Raw genomic sequence first — 14,481 nt, 5'->3', positions numbered from 1 at the left:
CTGCATGTGCATCATGAAGAATAAAATATCCAGAGGTAATTTCTTAGTAATGGAAATAAAAGCTGCTTCTCTATGAAATGCCAGGGTGACAATGCAGCTTTATTTCAGAAGTAGCATAATAAATACTTTGTACCAGGTAGCTCTGTGCAGCAAAGCTTTTAAGTTAATAACAGCAAGAGCTCTGTGCTTCAGCACAAGTGTGTCTTTCTGGATATGGTTCATGCTGGTTCATTCTGTTTGCACTAGTCTGCCTGATGATACCAGTGCCAAGAGCTCTTCTTGCTCTCGTAAGGGACATGTAAGAACTGGAATCAGTGTGACTGACTTCAGTTCAGAAGACTTGCCTAGCTTGCTTGCCTAAATCTCCAATACAAACATTCATATGTTTGGGACTTTCCATACTCAAAACAGTTGTAATGTTCAATAAAAACAAGAATAAAACAACCAAAGGTGTTTTTGCAGAGCAGGTGCTGTGAGGTTTTGTTGAGTGGGTTTTTTTTTGGCTCCAAGCATTAAAAAATATTTTTATGTGTTTAATGAATTGCTAATATTCATGACCCAGTAAGAGAACTTAAATTGTTATATGCAACATCTTATGACAACTGGCCCCAACTAAGCTATAAACTAAAGAATTCTAGATATATTTATCACCAGTCAGATTGTTGGATAAATATATCTGACTTTTATGGGGTATGTGTATTTGTTGTTATTTTGTAATTTTCTGATATTCTGGTTTTCCACATGCTCTTCCTTTTTGTTGTGTGTTCTAGCAAGCAGAGATGAGCTCCAATCAAGAAAAGTAAAACTGGACTATGATGAAGTTGGCACATGTCAGAAAGATGCCATAAATATTTGGGATAAGAAGTTACTAAACTGCAGAGCCAAAATCCGATGTGACATGGAAGATATTCATTCCACTTTAAAAGAAGGTATTTATGTAGGAGGGCTTTTAGCTCTGAAGTCTCAAGATGGTATTTTTTGTTCCCTTCTGATACCAACAGAAATCAGCAATACACTTTTTCCAGTAGCAAAAAATTGCCTTCTTTTCACAAAGGTGCTGCCTTCTCCTGCAGAACAGAAAATAGGTTCTGCTGTGTCTGCAGGTCGCCATGTCAGCAGTGCAGAAACATGTACAGTCATACTCCTGAAAGCAGCATCCTTTTTCCATGTGTCATTACATTCAAGATTGAACTTGGAGCCTCTGCACTCAATGCTATGACCTTTTGGTTTCTGCTCAGTGGATCCAGTTCTGAGTTTCAGATGTTCTGATTTTACTTGCTTACTGAGAAGGCAGGACCATGTCTACTGTGGACTTTGCCCAAAACCTAGAGGAATCAGAGCCAAGTTTTTGAGAGTCTGGAGTACGGTCACTTTGTATTTAATTTCCTGGAGTGAAAAGCTGGGAATTTTGTCTTGAGGTAGATATTCCTGTGGACTAGAGCTGTAGGCCAAGAGGGTATCCAGAGGGTCTTGTTAGTGTAATGTGGTGGTAGGGCCTGATGGCACTGCTCTGCCCTCTTCTATAGAATCTCATGTCTTTGTTACAGATGCTGCAAAATAATTCAGTGTAATCTGGCTGTGGTACAGAAGGGAAGTTTAAATTGCTACCAAAGTAAATTCTTGTAGATATAAAGCAGTTCCTGTTAGTGACCTGCAGATGTCTGCCAACAATTATTTACCTTGATACCCTGTTTTCTGCTGTTGGATTGCAGTTCAGAGTTGGGAACAAGGATATGGTTTTTAACTTGTCTTCTTGTTAAATAATTGTTTATCTGGAAGGTATTAGTAGAGTTGACATTTTGAGTTTCAAAGGTTGCTTTACAGAGTCAGATATCAAAGGGGGTTGTATCTACCCACATCTATGGACTGACATGGGCAATCCTTTGCAAAGGGAAAGAGGAGTTGGACTTCCCCAAATTTTACACTTGTGAATTTAGTTCAGCTTTTCCAAACGGGTCATTCTACATTCTGAGTGTGGTTCTGCATCTTTTCCTGCTGGAGACTAACAGAAGTGGCAAAGCAAGGGATGTCTGTACCTCAGTTGCCCAGGATATGCTCAGTGTAATTGCCCTTAAGTTTGTAGTTCATGTTTAGTTTGTGGGACCGAGCCATGGCTACTGAGTGAACACACTGCAGAGTGGAGTTCACTTTGTAAGGGATCCTCCAGAATGGTTCAGCCAAAATTATGACAAAGCAAATTCTTCTGTTGTAGCACTAAAAGCATCCCTCTGCTTAGGCCTCTTGTTTTGTGACTGACATGCAGGTGTACCAAAAAGTCGTCGGGGAGAAATTTGGCAATTTTTGGCTGTGCAACACCGAGTCAGGCACAGGCTGCCAAACAAGCAGCAGCCTCCTGACATATCTTACAAAGAACTTCTGAAACAACTGACTGCTCAACAGCATGCCATCCTTGTAGATCTAGGTAAGTCTGTCTGTTCTTTCCCACTGGTTTTTGGGTCTTTGAGTGAAAAACACTTCAGTCATAATAGAAGCTGCTGCTGAAGATAGATGCTGCTCTGTGAGCTCCATTTTCTATGTCATCAGGATACATTCTGTGTATGCCACTTAGAGTCCTGTTAGCAGATGATTTCCCAGGCTGTGCTATTCATATTTATGCCCTTTTCCATCTGTCTGAAAAGAGAAATCAGCAACTGCTTCTGCATGTTCTGTGCAGATGAGAATATTAAGTGGGTTCAAAAGGAACAGTCCAAAATCGGTGATAAGATACAGATTGATCTGATTGAAGGCAAGCTGCCTATGAAAGCAAAGAGAAGTGATCTGAGTGAGGAGAAATGCCATTTGTCAGATGGATTGGGGTTTTTCTTCAGAGGAATTGAGTATCAACTACTCCTCTCTTTTTACATCAGGACGGACATTCCCTACACATCCTTACTTTTCCACGCACCTGGGAGCAGGACAGCTATCACTGTTTAACCTCTTGAAAGCATATTCTTTGCTGGACAAAGAAGTTGGTTATTGTCAAGGTATAAGTTTTGTAGCTGGAGTGCTGCTTCTACATATGAGTGAAGAGCAGGCCTTTGAAATGCTGAAATTCCTCATGTATGACCTTGGCTTCCGTAAACAGTACAGACCAGACATGATGTCCCTACAGGTAAGTCAGCCCTTCTGGAGCAAACCAGAGTTTTAAATGACCTTTAGCCCTTATAGGGGTATCTTAGGTTCTCCAGGGCCTTATGAAGCCTCTTATACTATTTTGGAGGTTTGAGGTGCATGTGTATTTTACTGTCAAGCCCCTCTCTGTCTTTCAGTTTGCAAACAGAGAAGTTTAAACTTGCAGAGTTTTTCCTGTCACGCAGCCCTGTCATCTCTCCAGAAATTCTGCTTTCTGCTGTTTTGCCTTTCTTTTTCTCTTCCTCACTGCACTCTCTTCCTTATGCCAGAAAAAAAAATGATATGCTTTGTCATCTATAGATGGAGTTTAAAAATTAATTAGATTTTGTTGCTCTTCAGTCCGTGAGCGCTTGCATGTAAATTTCTCTCTTGCAAAGGCCAAGTCAATAGTGACACACAGTGGCCAGTCAGTGTATTCTGCAGGCATTTGTGCTTGAGGCTGCTCTGCCTTGACTCTTCATTTCAGCTCTTTCTCTCGTTGTCTTCTACTCCATCACCCTCGTCAGAGAGAGAAAACAGATGAATTTTTTATAGTTTAATTATCTTATGCAATGATCCATGCTCTGCAATATTATTTAACAGCTAGCTATAGATACTCAAGACTGTTTAGGAGGGAGACAAAAATTTTTTCAGATCTCTATAAATTTTAAGGTTTAAAGTTTGAGAAATCTTTCACCTTGACATGCAACTGTCCCCTGATTTGAATAATTATAATATGCTATAAACCCTTTATATTATAAAGGAATACAACATTGATGAATTAAAGCTTCTATAATCCACAGTGGAGGAAGAGAAAACAAAGCAGCAGATAGAAAAGTCTCATTTTTTTCCCATGTTCCCTGCGTAGTAAACACTTAAGTAAAACCAGAGGGAGAGTTTCATCCCACTTTTCATGACCAGTCACTTTAGGTGCTTATTTGGCAAATGTCCAGAGCAATGGAATAGATTGTAGTTAAAGAAACTGTATGTGCTTATTCTAAAAGCACTAGAGGACTGTGGATGTAAGTATGCTATAACAAGTTTGGTTTTTATGAATTAAGAGTGAGCAGCCATAAAAAGCATTGTTTTACCTCCCCTTGTTCCATTTCCCTGCACAAATATGTTTTAAACCAGTGAGGGTCAAAGTGTGATAAATGCATGTTTGTGGGTTTTTTTCCCCCTAGTAGATGCTCTCTGCAGTTGTAGACTTCCAACAGGTGATGATTTGAGAGCTTTCACATGCCCAGGATTTGACAGTTTAGTTCAAATGAGTGTGATTGATTCATTGGCAGAACCTCTCAGTAAGAACACTCTTAAATTTGAGAAAGTTTATGACTTGTAGTACTGTTTGCCTTTTGAATTAAATGACCTGTCTTTCCCCACAGTTTGCTTCTAGGCAGTTTTGTTAAAGTAAATTTTGTCTGCTCAGGACAAACTAGGTGAGAAGTCTTAGAGGATCTTACTATATTTGGGTTGTTTTCTAATAGGAGTAGAGTACTGCAAATTCTTTTGCATTTACAGTAGTGAAACACAAGCAAGCTTATAGGCTGAGTTGGCTTCAGTCCTATAGAATAAAAATGTTGGATGATTCTTCAGGATAATGAAAACTTATTAGACTTAGATTTTTTAGTTGTTGTCTGGAAAAAGTAGTAATCTAAATCTTTAGTCCATAATGAACTATCCCAATTGTTTTACTGCTCTGTGATACAATTCTGACTTCACACATGTGTTTTGTATTGACACTGTCCCAACTGGGCTTAATTGGTATCTTACACAATTAAAGCAAGAACTCAAATGCATGCACAAATTTAGCTGATTTGCCTAAATGAAAGTGATCCCTCTGCTTGTGTGCAGTGCTGATGAACAGGTAGCTTCAAGTGCACTCAACTTTGGTAGGGAACAAGCATGAATTCTAAATCAGGAAAATAGCTGAATCTAAAGTCATTTTCTTATTGAGGATCAGATTCACCTTAAGCATAAAGCACTGTTGACAATAAAACTGGACCTGACAACTAATCAGTATATGTCTGCTTCTTCTGCTTTCTGAGAGAAGCCTTGCTAGGAAATAACTTACCACAGAGTGATATTTTTAGCCATGAAGAGCACCTTTTAACCATTTTCCCTTGTGACATTTTGTAGTTGTACAGCAACAGTTTTTTGCATCAGTATCTTAAATTGCACAGGACCACTGGGAGATGTGCTGGGAAATATATAGGTGGTACACCTCTGTGTAAAATGTATTCTGTGGGTACAGAAACTGTCTAAAGTTGTGATGACTGTAGCATTGGAGTTTTGAATGCAGTAAAATTAAGGCCAAAATTCAAAGAATGAAAGCTGAAATGTGTAAATTTAGTCACAATTCATGGAGAGTTTTGACATCTTGGAAGGGTTACAACTACTTTCATTCCTATAAGACTGAAAGTTCTGGTTTGTTGACAAAGTTGGAGCAATATATTCCCTTCTTACCTTAAGCCTGTGAATCTGAAATGTACTTCATTAGTAATCAGGTTCAAACTGTTCTTTGTTATTGACTGCCCTGTTGGTTTTAATTCATTAGTGGCAGGTTGTTTATACATGAGTAAATACCACTTGAGGCCCTGGGAGGCAATTCAGCTTCATTTTACTGTGCCATCTGTACTGCAGTTAATTTCCCTTGAATGAAATAAGAATAATTTGGAAAACTGAGTAAAGCTGAACTTTTCTTTCTTTACTTTCTCCCTCCTCCAATCCCCTCATCCACTGTAGATTCAGATGTACCAGCTCTCAAGGCTTCTACATGATTATCACAGAGACCTGTATAATCATCTTGAAGAGAATGAAATCAGTCCCAGTCTTTATGCTGCACCGTGGTTTCTTACACTGTTCGCATCTCAGTTTTCATTGGGATTTGTAGCCAGAGTCTTTGGTAAGAAAGTTTATTCTATCGAAATAATAAACAGAACAATATCCATTGTGTTTTGAAGCACTCCAGGAGTAGTTTTCTACATGCTGAGGACATTTGGGGTGACTGTTGTGGGTGGCAAGTAGCAACACTTTTCATGGTGGGATGTCAGCTCCTTCTTAAAAGAAAGATCCAAAAGGTATTTATTGAAACATCAGACTTGAGCAAATAATTATATCTTCTCTTCCTACCTAAGAGACTTCTGAAGTGTAAACAGCAGAAAGTTTATTGTTGCAAATGTATTTAATGCAAATGTGTTCAGTTTATAGCAATAGAAAAGTTCATCTTGCCAAACTCGCAAACTGGAAAAAGAAAATGCATTTCTGAATTCTGATTTTAAAGTGCTTTCTTAAAAAATTCAAGCAGATTTGAACTTAAAGGCTGGTTTCGGTATTTATTTATAAATTGAACAGTTTCCAATTTATAATATGCCTCTGGTTTCATTCAGATAGTTTTTTTATTAAAAACTCCAGGCAACATCTAGTGCAGAAGCCTAAATATTGATTATTCCTGGTAGGGTTTACAGTATCAGGATGTCAAGTAATTATTTTTCTGTGTTCTTTTCTTATCCATAAGAACTTCCAGCTTAGTCAAATGTCTAGTGATTCACCTTTTTCTGAAATTTTAATTTATTTATTAATGCAAAAACTCACTGTACTTGTATATGCGCCAAGAATCTAAATGCACTTGTAAGGTACTTCCTCATAAATCAGATACTTTTTTCCCCTTTGATATTTCTGTTTTCATATGGCACCTTTTGTCCTTTCTTAGGAAATTCAACCTGACTTTGTCTCATGTTTTAATACTGGAGTCTGTTAGGTTCTCAGTTTGTGTGGAGTTGGCCTGGGGGCAGGAAGAGGGTTTTGGTTAGTTGGGTTTGATTTTAAGTTTTTTTTTTTAGTTTTTTTTTATACTCAGTGCTTTCTCAGTTGCAGAGGGGTTTTTTTTCCATTCACAGCAAACACTTTTTGGCTGCTGTCTGGGTGAAAAAATGATTGGTGTATCTCTTTCTCAGTGGTGTACCAGTCATGTGAATATCTGTTTCGCAGTGGGATTTCTGAATTCTAGGACACTTGAGCATTTCCTCTTTCTGTCTTTTTTGTTGCTTGGTTTTTTTCTTTCCTAAATGAATTTTTTATAGATGGGGAAGATGGGAAGGAGTTTTGGTGTTCACTTCTCTGTAAATAAGCTGAGCAAGGCATGTTCCCATTTTAAAATTGAAAAGTTTCTGTTTTATTTTAATTCTTAATGCTTTGAATTTCTGAATTTTCAGTGTCTTATGGGCCATTGTCATATACCAGGAACAAATGGCTGTTGTCTACCCTTCACAAATTGTATACTTATATTTATGCTGTTTGAATGTCCATCATAGACTTGAGAAGGGAGAATTTCAGGAGCTGCATTTGAGGGAGATGGCTCATCAGTGTCCTTGTGCTGCTGTGTGATCCTGGATTAGGCCAGCGATGACCTCTTGAGTATCAGGATCAGGAACTGAATTGCTTCAGTTCAGTGTAGCCCTGAACAAACACCCTGTGGTGTGACAGAGCCAGCAGCTCAGGAGATTTATTTGAAATGCCCATGTGCTGCCTTCATCTCAGTAACTTCCAATCCACCACTAATTCTGAGGCAGAATCTCTATTTACTGTCCTCAAGATTCCCATTTCTGTACAGTCTGTATCTACTGACCTGCAGAGCCCAGACTTTCCTCTCTAATCCATGTAATTATGCCTCAAATTAGGGTTTGGGGCTTAGATTATAGCCAATAAGATCACTGCTGTGAATTTTGAAAATAATATAACTGGTTATGAAATCAAAATGATTTTTTTTAAGGACTGTCTTCTGCCTGTCGAAAAGAGTTGTGTTGTGATTTACTCCCCAATTGCTTTTCAGTCACAGGAGCACTTAAAACCAGTTAGCAGTTGGTTAAAGTCTCTGGCAGACTGTGAGGAAATGCTTATTGCAAATAACTGCTACAGACTTAATAAGCATGCAGTATTTTCTGTAAGATGAAAGAAAATTTGTGCTTTATCCTCCTGTTGAAATAAGACAGATTGCACTTCTGAGCTGAATACATCTGCAATGTGATTGATTGCAAAGAACATCCCAGTAAATAGATGTCTTAATCCAGTGACTCTAGCTCCCATTTTCAAAATTAAAAATTTTTTTCTCTTTTAGACATTATTTTTCTTCAAGGAACAGAAGTCATATTTAAAGTAGCACTGAGCCTACTTAGCAGTCAAGAGACATCTATAATGGGATGTGAGAGTTTTGAGAACATTGTTGATTATCTTAAAACCAGTATTCCAGATATGACTAAACCTCAAATGGAAAAAATTATTACTCAGGTAAGGATGTTTTTCTCTTTACTTTTTTCCCCCATATTTAGTTTACTTTTAAAGAATCATGCCTACACTATATGCAAAAGTCTTCTCAGAAGAAGATATGTAAAGCTTCTTGGGAAATACTGTCAGTGGCTGGAATCTTCATATTTATAACTTAATTTCCTCTGCATTGAGGCTGCAAATTGACAATGAGCCTGTCTAGCACTTTATTGTGAAACTGCCAGCAGCACTCCCCCTTCAGGTGGTAGTTCAGAGATAACAGAAGAGCTCTAGAAAACCATGTCCGTGTGCAGGAGTGGAGTAAATACTTGTGCATTCCTGTGGCTTGTTAAGGTTTGACTCTTTCAGGTGCTGTTAGATAAGAATTCGTTTGTAGACAATGTACATCTTCATTTCCTCATTTCATAGACTGTCATTGCCACGCTAAACCTGTGTCAGGCACTTTGGTGTCTGTCACAACTCATTGATTCTGGGAATGATAGAGATGGTAGTTCAACACTTTCAATACTCTTAGACATTAAATCTGTTCTGTGCTCTGCATGGGCTGCAGAGCAGCCCTGCTGTGTGGGCAGGGTAGAAATGGCTTTGTGCAAAGCCAGGTCTGATAGAGTAAGAATGGGCTGTGTTGCCTGCAGAGCTGAATGTGGTTACATGCAGGGCAGGGCAGCTCAGCTCTGCTGGCCTGGGGGGTGCTCTCATGCTGAGCAGCCTTCCACATCTGCATCCACTGCCTGTATGCTGTGCTGCTACCTAGCCTGGCTGCAGGGGCAGTTGTTTGGCTCAGTCTTATAGCTCCCAGGTCCACCCCCTTATAGTGGGTAATGAAAGAAAAATGTAGGCATTATGCAGATCTGTAATGCACAGATGATTGATCAGGTTGCTATGTAGAGGAAAATGGTACTTACCGAGCTTGAACATGACATAATTTAAAGTTTTAGCTCATTTAAATACAATAGAACTGTGAAAGTAATACAGAACTTGTTCTGTCAGGTAATCTTGTGTGTGTGTCTTGTGTTGGTGGAATGTTTGTGGTCTCTAGGATAAGGAGCAGAAAACTGATGTCACTGTAGACATCCTTCAAATCCTAGTCTAAAATCTTTGGTAATTTTCTGAAGCTGAGAGGCTGTGACTAGACTTGTCACAGGGTGACAAACAGGTCAGGGTGATATGTCCCATCACTGTTAGAAGCTCAGTTCTGTGGTCTTCACAGTGCTTTGTCCCTAATGTATCCCAATAAGAAAGTAGTGTGCCATCATGCAGGGATAGAACACAAGGAAACTATAACCATGAAGAATGTTTTTACAGAAGTCTGTAAATGAGCTCTTGGAGTCAAGGCATCCAGTTTTGAAGGCAGAGATGAATCCCAGATTAAAAATTTTTGTCTTGAACTTTTTAATATTCCTGAGCAATAGTCAATAAAACTTTGTCATATTATAAAATTCTCGGATTGAATAAGACTTTTCTGCTGATGCATCTCACAGTAAGAGATGGTATTTGATAATTGTGAAAGGCATGATCCAATTTATTTTGAAGTCTATGATTTATTATGGCTACAACTCTTTTATAATGCTCTTACTGTAGACATCCCCTTAAAATACTTTTTTGAAGGGAACAGGAAAACTTTAATCAAGAAGGGCTGACTCTTAGTCAAACATTCACATGGAATTAGTCCTCCCTATTGTAATAAAAAATGGTCGTTTCTCTCATGGCAGGTGTTTGAGATGGATATTTCAAAACAGCTCCATGCCTATGAAGTAGAATACCACGTTCTTCAGGATGAACTGCAGGAAAATGTGAGTCCCTGTGAGGAAGGTGAACCTCTGGAGAAGCTGGAGAGGGCAAACAATCATCTGAAGAGGCAAAACATGGATTTGTTGGAGAAGCTACAGGTAAACAACTTAGGCTACAAACTCATGATGAAGTAATTTCTGTGATTCAGCCAGTAGAGGAAAAGTATTGTTTTAATTGTATGTGAGAAGTCTTCTTACTGCAAGACCTTGTGTAGTTGAGCAGTTCTCTTAATTACAGTGACTCACTTCTTCTAGGCATACTTCTAACTCCTTTGTCATTCCTTGGACTTCTCCTTCTTGATTTAGATTTATTTTTTCCCCACAATCTCTCTACCCTTTTCTGCCATAAAATCTGTTGGCAAAATTTGTCTGTCTTACTGAAAAGTGAGTTCTCTGTCTCTTCATCTGTCTTTCCTGTTGGAAAAGTTTAAGAAATAATCCATAGTGCAGCAGACTTGTTTGGTCCAGGCCTTTGTAGGCAGTGTTGTTTTGTTTCCTTCTGCTGAAACTCATAGTCTTACTTTTGGAAGGTGGTCTCTCCTAGCAGACCTGATTGCATATGAAAGTCCAACAGACTTTGCCTGCTGAAGTTGTGCTTTAAAAAAGCCTTTCCTCCTTCACTATTTACTCTTTGTCTCATAGCTCTGCCAAGACTTCTTTCTGTTGCAATATGTTGTATTGTCTTGCATTTTCTTTTGAAAGAGAAAGTCTTATTTTTTTCATCATCAGGCTATTTCTTGTTATATTTGTTAATTTGAACAAGCATTGCAAGAGCTCAGAAAGCACTTTTAGCTTCTGAAATGGGAAGATGGAAGGAAAAAAGGGAAGATCAAGTCCTCATTATTTCTGTGTTTACGGGCTAAGGGTGCTGTGTTCTTTTGATACTGAAAACAGGAATCACTTGAACTTTTTACTATTACTGATTTTTTTGTCTTATTTTTCTTTATTTATTTACTGCAGCTGTGGCTTTTAGCTCTGTTCTGAAAGTGCACCAAAGACATAGAATAATTGAGTGGCTGATTTGAAAGACTCTACCAAAGCTTTTCTGCTCTTACAGAGTGCCTTAGAATAATGCATCTTTCTTAGTGCTTAACCTCTTCACCTTTTTGTTTGCATAACTTCTTCATTCCTCTGCTTATACCCTTTCCTAGGAGCAGTCAGAATTCTTCCATTTCCCACAAAGGGAACTGCTGCTGCTGTGGTCCAGGGTTTCCTTGACTAGTCAGAGGAAGCTGTAGGTTTTTAATTGAAGAACAGGGAACACAGTCTGCTTCTAGACTTAATGTTGAGTTTCTCCTTCCCTCCAGCCTCTTCATCCTTCTAACTAACTTTATCACAGAGGGTTCCCCTTGTTCCATCACTGTCAGACACGTCATGTTTTCCAGTGCTACTTCAGCTGCTGATTTCCTTTTTCTCCCTCCAGCTCCAGTTCCTTGTTACTCTCAGCTGTCCCTTGCTTGCTGCAATTTGTATGTCTCCTTCCCTCTGTAAAGCTTTGAGAAATTCTTCAGTTTGATCTGGTCACTATGAGGAGATTTTGTGTATGATACACAGTATGCATTCCTTGTATTGCCTGCCTACACAGATGTCTTTTAGAAGCAGCTATGTAAAAACATCATAATTTTAATATTATGATACTATACAATAATATTAAAAGAAAACTATTCAGCATGTATCAATTTATGATAATGTTATTGTTTGCAGGTTGCTCACGCTAAAATTCAGAGTCTGGAAGCCAGCCTGGAGACTGTTTTGACACGAGAGAACAAAATGAAGACTGTAATTCAGTCCCTGGAACAGGAGAAGATAACATATCAAAAGACTCTTGAGCAGATAGTGAAGTATTTGCCAGCAGAAGTGTTGTCTGACTGTGAACTGCTACTGAAGGAAGTGAACTACAACCCAAATAATAAAATATGGAGTAAGCCATAAACCAGGGTTTTCTAGGCAACATTTCTTCAAACACAAAAAGGGAATGAAAAAATGAGTATGCTGCTTTCAATAGCTACTTAGCAATAGGCAATGGTATTACCCAAAAATAGTGCTGGGACACTCATAGCTACAGATGGGCCTTCAAGTGTCAGAATGCAGATTCAGGTTATTAACTTTTTTATGATTATGTAAATAAACCACCAGGGGGAAATAAAGGATTCTCACATGTAATTATGATGAGTAGATGTATATTTAGAGATGACCTAAAGGAAAGGAGAAATTGGAGTAGACCAAGATAACGGTGATCTGCAAATTCACTTTGGATGTGCTTGTCTCGTAGTGAAACGAGGATAGTGTGTCTTTATATATATGTGTATATTGAATATGTTGAATAATACTTGAAGAAAAAAGAAAAGAGAATGTAATTTTCCCTCCAAAGAGCAGCATGTTTCACATCTTCTGTGGAAAACCTGTGTGAACTCATGCGTGCCTCTCTTTTAATTCTACTGACATTGTGAGCACAGACCAATAAGCAGGAACAGTACCAGACATGGTTTGCACAGAAGGAGCTGTAGTGCCACCCGCTGCCTGGGCTGCAGCAGTCAGCAGCACAATTCCACCTGCATGTTGGAACTGGAAACAAGCAAGCATCGCATCATAGCTGCCCTCCACAACCCAGAGCTAAGGAATAGGTGTCTGCAAAGGCAAGAGCTAGCAGTGACTGCCACTTCCTTCCTGGCCTGTTTGCTTCCACCTGTCCTGGGCTTGATGGTGATGAGGAGAGAAAGGAAGCACAACAGTGGGATGGGATTTATCCTGGTGTTAATTTTCCACTGGAGACTTGCCTGTTGTAAGAGTTAGGTGTGTCAGGGGCTCTCATTTAACCAAAGAAATGCTGCAAGAAGCCTTGTCTAATTGTATTGGGATGCAGAAAGCTGTTTTAAATTTTGTTTGAGAAGAAAATGGAGGTAGGTTGCAGGAAGTTAGGTGTGAGTGCACAAGAGAGGACCAAGCAAGTCTCAGATATAATGTACCTTTCAGTTTTCACATATACAGTGGCTATACATTTCGAAGGGGATCCTGAAGTACAGGCACAGTTTTAATAACACTTTCCAGGCTATTCCTATTTTAATACTACTTTCTGGTCTTTTTTTTAAAGCAAAAGTCATGAATTTGTGTGTTCTGGACAAAAGGTGGGATAAACTCTGATCATTTCAAGGGAGAAATTATGTTTATAGAGGTATAAAAAGTTGCATATAGATTTGAAAATGTTTTTTGAGTGGAATTTTTGAGAAAGCTTAGACAAATGTGTAATAGACAAGTATTTTGGAGTGCATGTCTGAACCCTTAATTGCATTTTACAGTGGCTCATGTTATCTCTTTCTGTTTATACTGTATTTCAGGAAGCACTTATTCTTTTCAGTAAGAAAACCAATTAAGCAAAGTGCCAAATACAGCAGTGTCTTTTCACATCAGATTGTCCAATTTAGAAAGCAAGGACTGAATATCACTGCTTTCTAAGTGTTATGCTTTATGTTACCATAAAAGTGAGAAACAGCAATGTTTACTTGCTGCACACTGCTGTAGAACTCAGGGGCTTCAGCTCTCCTGGGTTCTTTGTTGTTGTTTTTTTTACTTCCATGATGTTTTATTTGATTAAAGATACTGATTTACTTAAGAGTCTCTCTTTTTACATTTGGGGTGAAAGGTCTTAACACTGTGTATAAAATTACGTGGAATCTGTCTAGATATTTTGAGAATGTTGTATTGTACTAGACGGGGAAATGCCAAGTGAAAGAGCAGTTCTTTGCAGTTTGGTTCAGAGTGAGTTTTAGCTGATGTGTACATAGAAATCTAATCCCAGGAACTGCAGCAGCATCTGTTACAAAGAATCAAGATTATTCAGATACATCTTTTTTTTAAAGATGCACTGAATGAGCTTTATCCTCTGTTTCACTTTAAATTTTTTTCATGTAATGCCTGGAGAAATTCCAATAAATGTCATTGCTGCGTTTCCCATAGCCTCTGGCTAGTTTTATTTTTCTACACTTCAAGTACCAATCTCATTCTCAATAGTATCATTCACATGAAATATGAACAGGATCTGGCTTTAGTTTCTAGTTGTGGGGAAGAAGACCTGCAGGATTTGTAAAAGTACACAGAGTACAAGGATAAGCATTCTTCTTGGGGAGAATAATCTTACATTGTTCTTAACTGAAGATGAAATCTTTACAGGAATTTTTTCCTGTGGCACTTCAGTCAGTATATATGCATGTTGGGAATAGTAATTGGATGAACTTTGCGTATCTAGCTTTGAAGGGGGAGGAGAGTGAAACAACACATGGGAATAAACTACAGAAGTAGA

At 38.5% G+C, this 14,481-nt stretch overlaps 1 protein-coding gene across 5 annotated transcripts in view; it reads left to right on the top strand.

Moving 5' to 3' along the window:
- The window catches only part of TBC1D4 (TBC1 domain family member 4), a 110,535-nt gene extending 96,398 nt beyond the window's left edge, over positions 1 to 14,137 (top strand). For all 5 annotated transcript variants that reach the window (XM_018908718.3, XM_050981499.1, XM_050981505.1 and 2 more), the window contains 7 exons: positions 771 to 929; positions 2,264 to 2,422; positions 2,868 to 3,112; positions 5,857 to 6,016; positions 8,228 to 8,397; positions 10,107 to 10,283; positions 11,889 to 14,137. In XM_018908718.3, coding sequence (XP_018764263.1) covers positions 771 to 929; positions 2,264 to 2,422; positions 2,868 to 3,112; positions 5,857 to 6,016; positions 8,228 to 8,397; positions 10,107 to 10,283; positions 11,889 to 12,116 — 1,298 coding nt within the window. In that variant the 3' untranslated portion in view covers positions 12,117 to 14,137. The remainder of the gene's footprint in view (positions 1 to 770; positions 930 to 2,263; positions 2,423 to 2,867; positions 3,113 to 5,856; positions 6,017 to 8,227; positions 8,398 to 10,106; positions 10,284 to 11,888) is intronic.
- The last annotated feature ends 344 nt before the right edge of the window (positions 14,138 to 14,481 follow it).

This window comes from Serinus canaria, chromosome 1 (assembly GCF_022539315.1).
Source record: "Serinus canaria isolate serCan28SL12 chromosome 1, serCan2020, whole genome shotgun sequence".
NCBI classification, from domain to species: domain Eukaryota; kingdom Metazoa; phylum Chordata; class Aves; order Passeriformes; family Fringillidae; genus Serinus; species Serinus canaria.
The sequence above is the reverse complement of the archived record's forward strand: the minus strand, read 5'-3'. Positions and strand labels throughout refer to the sequence as shown.